Source organism: Xenopus tropicalis, chromosome 10 (genome assembly GCF_000004195.4).
Source record: "Xenopus tropicalis strain Nigerian chromosome 10, UCB_Xtro_10.0, whole genome shotgun sequence".
NCBI lineage: Eukaryota > Metazoa > Chordata > Amphibia > Anura > Pipidae > Xenopus > Xenopus tropicalis.
Window position 1 is genome coordinate 4573257 of NC_030686.2, and position 12785 is coordinate 4586041.

General features: G+C 46.8%; 1 protein-coding gene across 3 annotated transcripts in view; it reads right to left on the reverse strand.

The window, feature by feature from the left end:
• lama5 (laminin subunit alpha 5) overlaps positions 1-12785 on the reverse strand; it is an 83880-nt gene that overhangs the window by 2701 nt on the left and 68394 nt on the right. For all 3 annotated transcript variants that reach the window (XM_018097871.2, XM_012952648.3, XM_012952647.3), the window contains 23 exons: positions 12400-12541; positions 12041-12143; positions 11341-11454; positions 8800-8979; positions 8560-8702; positions 7947-8129; positions 6815-6951; positions 6477-6630; positions 5584-5717; positions 5337-5499; positions 5123-5251; positions 4817-4971; positions 4592-4724; positions 4359-4499; positions 4115-4245; positions 3869-4027; positions 3606-3744; positions 3101-3246; positions 2749-2938; positions 1674-1826; positions 1335-1491; positions 360-490; positions 84-177 (listed from right to left, as the gene is read on the reverse strand). In XM_018097871.2, the coding sequence (XP_017953360.2) occupies positions 84-177; positions 360-490; positions 1335-1491; positions 1674-1826; positions 2749-2938; positions 3101-3246; positions 3606-3744; positions 3869-4027; positions 4115-4245; positions 4359-4499; positions 4592-4724; positions 4817-4971; positions 5123-5251; positions 5337-5499; positions 5584-5717; positions 6477-6630; positions 6815-6951; positions 7947-8129; positions 8560-8702; positions 8800-8979; positions 11341-11454; positions 12041-12143; positions 12400-12541 (3311 nt within the window). The remainder of the gene's footprint in view (positions 1-83; positions 178-359; positions 491-1334; positions 1492-1673; positions 1827-2748; positions 2939-3100; positions 3247-3605; positions 3745-3868; positions 4028-4114; positions 4246-4358; positions 4500-4591; positions 4725-4816; positions 4972-5122; positions 5252-5336; positions 5500-5583; positions 5718-6476; positions 6631-6814; positions 6952-7946; positions 8130-8559; positions 8703-8799; positions 8980-11340; positions 11455-12040; positions 12144-12399; positions 12542-12785) is intronic.

Genomic DNA, 12785 nt, shown 5'->3' on the forward strand with positions numbered 1-12785 from the left:
AATGCTTCGATTACTGTAAGCACTAATGCAAAATGGTTTGCTTACCCTTTAATATGCTAAAGTAAAGTTGGCATGTTACTGACCTGCGACTGTGTGCCACTGTCCGTCACACAAGGGCTGTGGGAATTTCACCGATGTGGAATATTCACTTGCTCCGGCATTTACAGAGACACTGACCTGTGGGCAAAAAAAATACAGTGAGGCACCGAGAGGGAACCAGCATGGCAGCTCTGTGTTCAGCACTTTTGCCTTGCAGCACCGGGGGTTCCGAGTTCATTTCCCCCCATGTCTGCATGAGTTCCCACCCGCATTTTGAATACATGATAGGCAAGATGTTCCATGGAAGAATGTTGACTTACCTTCCCCTCAGCCATGGAAAGAGTGACCGAGTGGCCTCCCTCGCTTCCCACGTGGAAAAGGAGGCCGGAATGGTGGATTGGACGTATCTCCAGCTTCACCTCCAAGCTCTGCCCAATATCTACTTCATGGTCTGCAATGTGGGAGTAAAATATTGAGATTAGGGGTCAGTAGAAGAATGCTGAGTGATGAACTTTGGGTCATGTGACTTCTATATTGCAAAGATATTTATGGTCTAGTCCTGTGAATGTTCTAATGCTGTTATGGGCTAGAGGTTAGTCTAGTCCTATGAAAGTTATATTCATCTGATATTGGCTGGTCCTATGTGTATTCTAATGCATTGGCTACATGTTAGTCTAGCCTTTTAAATGTTATAATGCTTTCATTGGCTACAAGTAAAGGTGGCCATACACGGGCCAATTGTAGCTGGCGATTTTGGTCCCTTGGACCGATTCGGCAGCTTATTGGCCCATGTAGAGGCAGCAACGACTGGCCTGCCCGACCAATATCTGGCCTGAAATTGGCCAGATCTCGATCGGGCAGGTTAAAAGATTCAGTCGGATCGGGGAACCGCATCGGCCCGATGATGCGGCCCCCGAACTGACTGCACCTATTACCAGCGTTCTAATTGGGCCAAACGACCGAATTAGCCTAAATTCCCCCGATATCGCCCACCCGTAGGTGGGGATATCGGGAGAAGATCTGCTCGCTTGGCGACCGGATCGTTACGTGTATGGGCACCTTAAGTCTAACCATATAAATGTTCCTATTGGCTATGCTTTGGTCTAACCCTGTAAATATTCTCTTGTTTTGATTGGCTACATATATATTGTAGCCCAGGGTCAGATTCTTCTTCATTTCATATATCCAATCACAAAGCCAGTAGCACTATAGCAATTTAAGGTAGATGCATAATTATCAGGGCAACTCCTCTATTGGCCTAGAACAGTGTTGCTAGCTTTCGAGGCCACCAATACCTAATTTTAAGAATCCACCCTCCGAGAAGAAAAATCCTTGTTCTGTGATCCCTTCATAGCACTGGGCGACCCCCATGATTTTGTTTGGGGGGTTAAATGCTTTCCCATCCAACTTCAGGTTCTTGAGACATCCGTGGAAACTGTTGAGCGACGCGTCCTGAGAAAAACACGCAACAAAAAAAGTTAACTTCTGCAGCAATAATTCACGGAAAAGCATTTGCATTGCAGTCAAGGGCGACCTTAGCTACGTGTTTTTGGGTGCACTTCACCCAGTATATATTATACTGTAAATGAATATACTTAGGGTCCTGGAACCTAATGCATTGGTCGGTTACTCACTGGGATGTCGGGTCTTCTGATGAGCGGTGGGAGACCTCCGATGAAGACGGGACCAGTTAAGGAAGATGTAACTGCAGGGTACACAACGCTGCTTTGGGCTTTGATACCGTCTATGACCAAGTGCAGCTTATTCTTCTCTTTGCCAAAGAATACCTGAGAAAACCAGATTGGCCCCATTACTACAGAATTGGTAAATCACCAGCAGAACCAATTCCTGTCTGGACACAAGCATGGCATTGCATATGTTCTAAACCTAACTCATCTGGGAGTTGTTTCCCAGCAACTCAAAGTTTTGATAACTTTGTGTGTGGAAAATACACTTGGGCGTAAAACTCCAGTCTCTAGATCCTAGGTTCTCCACTCAACATGCCTTCTGGATCTCCTTTCATCAGTGTTAGATTAAAAAGTTAGATGAACAAGGAGAAATGGTGGATCTGTTGGCATTACTCATACTCTAGGTTACTGGGAAGATATGCAATGACCATGCCCCCCCATTGGTGAGGCCTAAGGATATGCTCTGCTTCTTTTCTGCATATCACTCTAGTACACACAAGAACCTTGGCCCATCGTGACTATCTGGCATTTAGCAACTCTATTTTACCGTGTGCCAGAATCCATCGTTGTACTTTTCTTTGCTCCTCAAACACAATGACTTCCCTAAGAGAACCAACTGGAGGACAAACTCAAAGAACCAACTGGAGGACAAACTCAAAGAACCAACTGGAGAACAAACTCAAAAGAACCAACTGGAGGACAACTCAAAGTTTAAATAACTTTGTATGTGGAAAATACACTTGGGCGTAAAACTACAGTTTCTAGATCCTAGGTTCTCCACTCAACATGCCTTCTGGATCTCCTTTCATCAGTGTTAGATTAAAAAGTTAGATGAACAAGTAGAAATGGTGGATCTGTCGGCATTACTCATACTCTAGGTTACTGGGAAGATATGCAATGACTATACCCCCCAATGGTGAGGCCTAAGGACATGCTCTGCTTCTTTTCTGCATATCACTCTAGTACATACAAGAAGCTTGGCCCATCAGGACTATCTAGGTATTTAGCAACTATATTTTACCGTGTGCCAGAGTCCATCGTTGTACTTTTCTTTGCTCCTCAACCGCAATGACTTCCCTAAGACAACCAGCTGGAGGACAAAGCGACCATTGGACACGTATAGAGAGAGGGAGGAGCTGCTTCTCTCATCCCGGCCGTAAAAGATCAACCCATTAGAGGCGTTCAGACGGATCTCTAAGCTAAAATGAAACCTGTGGAACAAAGCAGCGTTGGAAAAAGTACAGTTCAGTCTTTGCATTAGGTTTGGGATATCTTGGCACCTCTGGGTAAAAAAAAAAATTGTATGTGACCATAAAGATACAGTGGAATTAAACTGAATAAAAAGATCTTAGACCAAAGGTACTAAGACTCACCGATCTCGGAAGATAGGTGGGAGTCGGGTGAATTCCAGGTGGCTGCTGGAAGATCCACCAAATCGTAGAGCCCCCCTCACTGCTTTGGGGTGAACGCAGGAAGTCTCCTCCAAGTGCTTGTGATCAGCGAGCTTCCTTTGCCGGAGCTAGAAACGCACACGTTCAGAGGGAATTAATGCCTGAGGTGCAACCATGGATATTGAGAAGGATGTAATGCTCAGAAATGGTATGTTTGAGTTCTGGCCATGGTAGTTGCCTTAGTATTTAGTGCTAGAGAGAACACTATCGATTTAGTAGGAATTAATGGCCGAGACCAGAGATATTAAAATTGTTGGAATGAGATCATGGTGGTCTTACAATTTGGTGGCTGAGATGAGACAATGCATGGTTAGCTGTGTAAACAGATGAACTTTTCGGAGGTATTTATTGGGAGGACCAGACTGATTTGGTGGCTGATCCCAGACTGGTAAGGGACTGAAGGGATGTATGTTACCATAACATTTACCTTTTGCTTCAGTTTCCCCTTCCTCGATGGAGATCTGATCTCCTGAGGCTGCTCCTCCATTGATGCCTGGCAACTCATGGTAACATTGAGGCTCTCCTGATTCTGTTGCAGATCTAGAACAGCCTGAGGTCCGTCTTTCCTGAGTGTGGGAAGATGATAATGATGAAGAAAACCGCTTTGGCTTCTGAAGCCCCCCTGCAGTTTATTTAAAGATACCACTTTGCCCTCTATGGAGACCGACGGATGTATCCATCACCACTTACCTCTTTACAAAGACATTGCTGATGCAGCCAGTCAGATTGTGTATCTCTCCCCCATCCTGGAACCCACCAAGAAGAAGGGTGGAGGTTAAGTCTGGCCGCCCTGTGCCTGCTGCTAATGTCCGCGTCTCTTGCAGTTTGTCATCCACGTAAAACCGCACTCTGCAATATTATCAAGAGTCAGAGAAATATGGCTGATGTTTATCACTGGAAAGCAGTAAAGTCAAACCCTAGTGGAGAGATACTTACGCATCATTATTGCTGTAGAGGGTCAGATAGTGACCTGCTCCGTCTGCAAACTGAGTTTTGGATCTCATTTCTGCATTCAAGATCTTGACGGACAGGCGACCATGTTGGACGGCCACTTGACATGATCCTTCCTGTAGGAAACAAATTAGAATTCTCTTTTAGGGCTTGTTTTAATATTTATAGATATAGGAGAATATGGAAGGTGCCTGCAAATAGGGTGAAGAAGAAAGAAATCCAATTGCACCTCTGTAGTGTGTTGATACAAGAATCCATTGGGCTGGCTCGTACGGAATCCAAAGCCCGTGTAGAAATTGTTCAGGCTGGGCACATTTTTCACGGCCATATTAAGGTATCCATGTCCGTAGAACTGAACGGACCTCGCAATCTGTAAAGAGTGAATATGAGATTGAACAGGTTCATAGTTGCCTGTGCCACAAATGAACTGTCTGGGAACCAGATCCCGTATGTGGCACTCACCAGTAGATCCGAGGTGCACCCATAGCTTACGCCTGTTGTGCTCATACGCTTGAGGTCAACGTATTTCCCCAGGGCTTTGATGCCCTTCATACAGCCTCTAATGGAGCCACCACCTGGGAAGAGGGCCACGAGACTGCAAAGGAACAAGGAAGATGAAGACACGTATAATTGGAAGCCTATCCTACATCCCTAGGTGGTGGGTGGGTTTTCATTAAAGCCTCTCACCTCTCTGGCATCTTGCTAGATGGTAACCCTCCTAGGAAAAAGTACTGCGCAGTCTCCAGGCTCCCCTTGTCATAATCCACGTTATATACATTGACCCGCTCCAGCCTCACAATAATCTTCTTTTTTCCACCAACAACAGCCAGAATCACCTGGACCTGCAGGGAAAATATGTTTGGGTTAAAGCACAAGCCCCTTATTCTAGGTCCATTGGACCCTTGGCTTATTTGTATCTAAAGGGCACAAAGTATCATAGACTTTAGTTCCTCTGAACTAGAAGAGTGAGGTTTGATTTTAAAACCATCTTACCACTTTAGGGGTGGAACTGCTGATTTGTAGCTTATTTGGTTCCATTGGCTTAGACACCTGAAGGCCATCTCCAATGTCATAAAACAAAGCCAGTTTTCCATCTTGAACTGCGAGGCTCAGGAACTGGTCCTAAGAAAAACAATAGAAGAGAATGGCACCCTGACAACTTCTTAACTCTTAGGGTGAATACAAAACTTTATTAACGGATAGTTACTTCGGCGTCGAGGTAGAAGAGGATCCCATTGTAAGAAACAAGGCGAGCATCCAGCTCGAACCTCTTGGAGGAACCGGGAAGGGTTTCCAGTTTAACTTCTGCGTAACCAGTCCCGTCAAAGTATGATCCTTCGGTAAGCCAAGGGTCTCCTGTGGACTTGGATCTGGCAAAATGAGGATAAAGTTAGCGAAGGACCACATGACCCTAACTGCCCTGGTTGGATTCGGGTCTCCGCAATGATCCTTACCTGGCACACGGCTTTTCCTTTTTGGTATCAAGTTCGAACGTTTGTTCAAAGTCGTACAGGCTAATGGGTTTCTCGTTTAGAGTGTCCATCTCAATGCAGCCTCTGTAACTGGGATAGTTCAGGGGGGCGGGTGGCTAGAAGAGATGAAAGATAGACAATAAGCATTAATAAATTAAATATAGAAGGATTGTGCTTAAAAAAAAAGTTGTATTTTGGACTGATTTATTGAGAAATTCCACCAAAACCCCACTAGTCCCGTCTATTTGCTTCACTTCCTGCTGGCTGGATTCTCTGGATGTGCAGGGAAGCTGGTGGCTCTCAGTAGACTGTACTGATAGGAACCAATCAGCAGCTAGGCTGACCTGATAGGGAACTGAAATGAGTGCACGGCTGTGATTGGTTATCCACCTCCTGCTGTGCTTCTGGCAGGGACTATTAGGACACGCCCACCCTTGATTTGAAACACACACAGAGAACTGATAGGATCTATAGGGAGCTCCAATAAAGGGGCCATTTTTACAGATAGGATTAACTTTAGCCCAAATTGAAACCAACACCGGATATTATTATTCATAACTGCCTACAAAATTAGGGTTTTTCTATTTATCCAATATGTCCATTATCCAATTTGGCTAAGCAGAACTAGTTCTGTGTTGCGTTATGGATTGTATTTTAGACATAGTATCAGAACTTGAGCAGTAGCTTCACGATGCCTATAGCAGACCAAGACGAGGAATGCTTGAGGATTTTCTCAGGCTCTGTTTATCATGATATCATTGCTCTTGGGACTATAACTCTGATGTGATTGAAAAAAGGAATACAACTTCAAGCTTCTTCTTAAAAAATTCAGATGCCTAAACCTTTTATTCTCTGAGAATTCCACTGGCACGTACCGTGAAGTCAGCAGGATATCCTCCGACATAGAAAACCACCTGTTCCGGGTTGAGGTTTAGCAGGCCTTGTTCTCCACTCGCTGTGCTGTCCCCTTTGATCTCATGTAAAGTGTCTTTTGTGACGAATATGGACATCTGGCCGTACTGGAGGATCCTGCGGGGACGGAACACAGGCAGGAGGTTGTTTAGCAAAGAAAAGGAACGGAATATTCTTCTCAGAACAAAGCCAAAGCCCTCAAAGAAAACTCTCCAGCAGAACACATGGACAATGGGTGAAGAAGAATGTCTCAGACCTGTTAACATGACAATGGGCTGAGTGATATCAGGCAGAAAGATACCTTTCAACGGCTACTGTGACAAACTCTTCCCGGATGTCCTCATTGGCTGACAAGAAAGTGGGTTCTTCATCCCCCAACTTGTACACACATTGAAGCTTGTTACCTTTAAGAACCAGCCCAAGGTAATCACCGGTACCCTAGGTAGGAAGTAATGGGACACAGAATAAATACAGTATAACCCTCTTATTCATATACAGTATAACCCTTCTGTACCTAAAAAGTTTCATTTAAGGGGCTGTCTGTTATACACAATCATTATTAAGAATATATATATATATATATATATATATATATATATATATATATATATATATATATATATATATATATATATAAATATATTATCTATAGATGAGAGTAAAGGCCCTTATACACGGGCTGATTCTAGCTGCCGATATGGGTCCCTTAGACCAATTCGGCAGCTAATCAGCCCATGTATGGGCACTACCGACAGGCCTGCCTGACTGATATCTTCTCGATCGGGCAGGTTAAAAAATCTAGTCGGATCGGGGACCGCATTGGCTCGTTGATGCGGTTCCTGGACCGACTTTGCCTATACCCATTAGGCCAAATGATCGAATTAGCCTGGATTCTCCCGATATCGCCCACCCGTAAGTGGGGGATATCAGGTTAAGATCCGCTCGCTTGGCGGCACCTTAGCTTGAGCTTAGGTTGCATCTGATTTTAACCTACAAAATTTCAGAAGTAACTCAACTGGCCTGAAATCGGCCAGATCTCGATCGGCAGGTTAAAAAATGTAGTCGGATCAGGGACCGCATCGGCTCGTTGATGCAGTCCCCGGACCGACTTTGCCTATGCCCGTCGTTATAATTAGATCTTTTGGCCCCAGGGCCAAACGATTGAATTAGCCTGGATTCTCCCGATATTGCCCACCCGTAGGTGGGGGATATCGGGAGAAGATCCGCTCGCTTGACGACATCGGATCTGAAGGTGTATGGGCACCTTAGCTTGAGCTTAGGTTGCATCTGATTTTACCTACAAAATTTCAGAAGTAACTCAACAGTGTAGGGCAACTCGCAGTCTTGTGACCCCTATAGCTTTCTTTTACTTTTAATGAAGAATGTAATAAATACAAACGGACCCCCCCTCCCCAAGTTCTCAGAGGACTTACATCTTTGTGGCCAAGGAAGAGGACAAATCTCCCCTGCTCTGTATCTGCTTGTCGCTTCTTCTTAGTGGGCTCTGGGTTCTGGATGTGTAACTTCAGCGAGGTGTAAGCGGCAAGATCTGGAACATTGCTAGGGGTGCGCATTTGCACCCCGGAACTTCCATTAAATTTTACCGGGACCTTGACCTACACAAGAGCAGATGAGAAGAGCGCACTCGTATTAACGACCTGCTAATATTCATGTAGAAGTTCTGAATTCCAACACAAATTGAATTTAGTTACCAAAAATCTGGGATAACGAACCAATAATGATCAACACAAATGACCTGTGGGCATAGAACTCGCTACATAAAAAGTGTGGGTAGATGCCAATGCCCCGAGCATGTAGATTGGGAAGACCATTTATAAACCAGTATACGACTACCATACCAGATCATGGTTCCTAACCCAGTGTGCAAACCATACCATTGGTTTACTAGCAGTCTTCCCGAACTTTATATGTATAAAAGTAAATAATGTTAAAGCCACATGAAAATTATTGTAGAATGGAGTTAATTAATCAGGAAACCAGTAAATTCCTTCTCCTGCCCCCATTCCCCCCATCTGCAGCTCTGACCTTGCTGGCCGCATCTCTGGCTTGGGAAATGAGCTCCCGGATGCGACTGATACTGTCCGAGATGCTGTTGTTCTGAGTTTGGCGGTTCTCCAGTTGGTTGACTTTATCCAGCAGCAGTGGAATCGTGTTGACCAGATCGGAGACTTAAGGAAAAAAAAAACAATAAAAGAAGGTTATTCTGTTGGTTAAAGAGAAGACGTATGGGGTTTCTGTTGGGAAGTCCACCAACGCTTCTCTCACCAGACGTTTTTGCTTCCTCGATGGCCTCTGACACATCTTCATTCTGCAAGTTGCCATACTTTTCTTTCCATGACTCGAGGTTCTTCTTGATGTCGATCAGCGAGTCTTCCACTCTGTTGGCCGTGTCATTTGCCTCTGCGGCCTTAAACTTGGCGCTCGTTATGTCATCGGTAACGTTATCTGTAACATCAACACAGATCTTTCCTGAATATCAAAAGTTAGATGCCCATTGGTTTAGGTTCCACTTATCTTCTTAACGGGAGACTATTATTATTATTATTATTATTATTATTTCCCTAAAGGTTCAAATCCACAGACTCACAGCAATGCCAGTTGCAGCCTGTATGGTCTGACTACATACCTGATCAGCATTGGCCATGGAAATAAAACTCTTTCCATAATCATATCTTTCTCCACATTGCAACCCTTCCCTCATGTCAATTAGACCAAACCAGACCATTCTGTGGTCAGTTCCTACACACCACTCTTCCTCCATGTATTTTAAAGACATCAGAGTCAACTCTATGGCAAGTTCTCCTCCAAAATACTCTCTCTTGCCTCAAGTCTATCTCTCATCACTATAGCGAGGTTTCTTTTTTTTAGACCAGACGGGTCTAAATTACCCTCATTAGGGATGAAAAAAATGAAATGCATTGAAGGTCAATGGGTGCTGTTTCGCACCTCTGTGGTTGAGCCCTTCCTCAAAACTACCCCCAAGAATTGGGTATTTGCTGATTTCACCGTTAAGCTCTACCAAAAGCCTTTTCTTCCTGCTTCACTTGTTCTCTTCCTCATCCTAATTCATTTCCATAGACCTGAGGAAGATCTAGCACACGGAATGCAATACCCCCTTCCAGGGCCGCCATCAGGGGGGCACAGGGGGTACAGCTGTCCCGGGCCCAGACGATTTTAACTTTAAAAGGGGGCCCGGCCGTGCTAAAGTTTTCTTAGTAGCTCGGGCCCCCTTAAATCGATTCCGGGCCCTGTCATTGGTGGTCAGCGGGTGATCCTATTGGTCGCGCCCCGTGCGTACATCACGTCAGTACGCACGGGGCGCAACCTTATAAAAGGGCCTGTCTTCTGCCGGCACTCAGAAGCGCCGAGGTGTCATGCAGGGAGGGCCTTGCCTGAGGAGCGCGAAGCCGCCGCTGCCGACGACGAACAACAAGATGCTGGCTACCAATGTACTGGGGGAAGGGGGGCAAAGCTGGCTACCAATGTACTTGGGGAAGTGGGGCAAAGCTGGCTACCAATGTACTGGGGGAAGGGGGGCACAGCTGGCTACCAATGTACTGGGGGAAGGGGGGGCACAGCTGGCTACCAATGTACTGGGGGAAGGGGGGCACAGCTGGCTACCAATGTACTGGGGCAAGGGGGGGCACAGCTGGCTACCAATGTACTGGGGGAAGGGGGGCACAGCTGGCTACCAATGTACTGGGGCAAGGGGGGCACAGCTGGCTACCAATGTACTGGGGAAGGGGGGCACAGCTGGCTACCAATGTACTGGGGCAAGGGGGGGCACAGCTGGCTACCAATGTACTGGGGCAAGGGGGGCACAGCTGGCTACCAATGTACTGGGGCAAGGGGGGCACAGCTGGCTACCAATGTACTGGGGCAAGGGGGGCACAGCTGGCTACCAATGTACTGGGGGAAGGGGGCACAGCTGGCTACCAATGTACTGGGGGAAGGGGGGCACAGCTGGCTACCAATGTACTTGGGGAAGGGGGGCAAAGCTGGCTACCAATGTACTGGGGGAAGGGGGGCACAGCTGGCTACCAATGTACTGGGGCAAGAGGGGGCACAGCTGGCGACCAATGTACTGGGGGAAGGGGGGCACAGCTGGCTACCAATGTACTGGGGCAAGGGGGGCACAGCTGGCTACCAATGTACTGGGGTAAGGGGGGCACAGCTGGCTACCAATGTACTGGGGGAAGGGGGGCACAGCTGGCTACCAATGTACTGGGGCAAGAGGGGGCACAGCTGGCGACCAATGTACTGGGGGAAGGGGGGCACAGCTGGCTACCAATGTACTGGGGCAAGGGGGGCACAGCTGGCTACCAATGTACTGGGGGAAGGGGGGCACAGCTGGCTACCAATGTACTGGGGCAAGGGGGGCACAGCTGGCTACCAATGTACTTGGGGAAGGGGGGCTAAGCTGGCTACCAATGTACTGGGGGGGCACAGATGGCTACCAAATGTACTGGGGGGGCACAGCTGGCTACCAAATGTACTGGGGGGCACAGCTGGCTACCAAGTGTACTGGGGGGGCACAGCTGGCTACCAATGCATTAGGGGGGCCCTGCTGGCTAACAATGTATTAGGGGGGGCCCTGCTGGCTACCAATGTATTATGGGGGCCCTGCTGGCTAACAATGTCTCATATCTGTGAGTCCTTTGTACTGGTGGGAGGGGGGCCCAGAAATTTTTTTTGTGAGGGGCCCCGTGATTTCTGATGGCGGCCCTGCCCCCTTCTCTGTTGGACCTGCAGCAGAATGAGGAGAAGCCGATTTTGCTGTGAAGGAAACATTGCCAGGAACCCTACCTCGAGTCATGCTGATTTTGTCCATGATAGACTGCAGATCGGCCTTGACTTTCTCTTTATTTGCTTTGTTTTTTTGAAGCTTGGTCTTGGCCTCCTGCAGTTTACTCTGCACATCTGAAAGAGAGGGGAGGTCAGCTTGTGACTGATAACAAAAAAAACCCAAAAAATAGACGGTCCGTTTTTTGGTTTGGCCTAAAGGTCCCCATACACGTTAAGATTCGCTCGCTTGACGGATCTTCACCCGATATCCCCACCTACGGGTGGGCGATATCGGGGAACGTGTAGGCTAATGCCAAACGATCTAATTATATTGGCGGCAATGGGGCAGTCGTTTCGGGGGCCGCATCAACGATCCAATGCGGTCCCCAATCTGACTGAATCTTTTAACCTGCCCGATTGATATCTGCCCAATTTCAGGCCAGATATCGGTCGGGCAGGCCCCTCGTTTCTGCCCCTACACGGGCCGATAAGCTGCCGAATCAGTCCAAGGGACCCATATCGGCAGCTACAATCGGCCCGTGTATGGGGACCTTAATTCTATCTACCCTGGGTGACCATTGCAGCATGATGAGTTGTGCGAAAAGACAATTCAGCATTCTTCCAGAGTAATGTACTGAAATGCCCCCACGCACTGGCTGCACTTATTATTAGTTCAATGATTAAGTATTCTCCAGAGCCTCCGTGTCAGCCCTTATCTCACCTTGGCTTAATTCATCCTCGGCAGCTCTGGCGGAGTCCCCTAGCTGAGAGCTCTTCTGCTTCAGTTCTTTGCCTTTCTTGCCAAGCTCCTCATTTAAGATATTCTATTGAAAGGAAACAAGAACAGCCAGATATAAATCCGAAGCACCGAAAATGATTACTTGGGCAAAAAAAAGGTTGAAAGCAGAAAGCAAGAGACCTAATAAATCTTATTCGCCTACTCTACATGATAATGCGGATCCTGGAATGAATTACTTCATTAATAAGTAAAACCTGTCACCCCTGGATTCTCTCAGTTTGAGATGTCAATGGGAAAAGACTGCGTATGGAGATTCAATGGAATATAGTCGCACCACCCACCTTTACTGCATCCCCGGCCACTCGACTGGCCTCTTTAGCTGCCTTTTCTGCCTGTTTCACGGCATCGATAATAGTGGAGTAGGCGTCGGAGGCATTGATGGCTTTCTGGATATAACCGTCTTGATTGGCATCCCCAATAGCACTGGGATAAAAGTAGGTGTTGCAATATGAGACAGTGATAACAAGAACTGTAATTACAGGGTGCAAATGGGAAAGTTACCCCCTGCTCCAACACATACTAAAACTACACAGCTGAGGTTATAGGTAGGAAGAATGGTGGATATCAAGAGTAGCAGGGCAAAGTGGTGACAGATAGGGACAGTGAGGCAAGATGGCAACAGTAAGGGAAGATGGAGATAGTTGGGCAAAACATCTGTAGTAGTGCA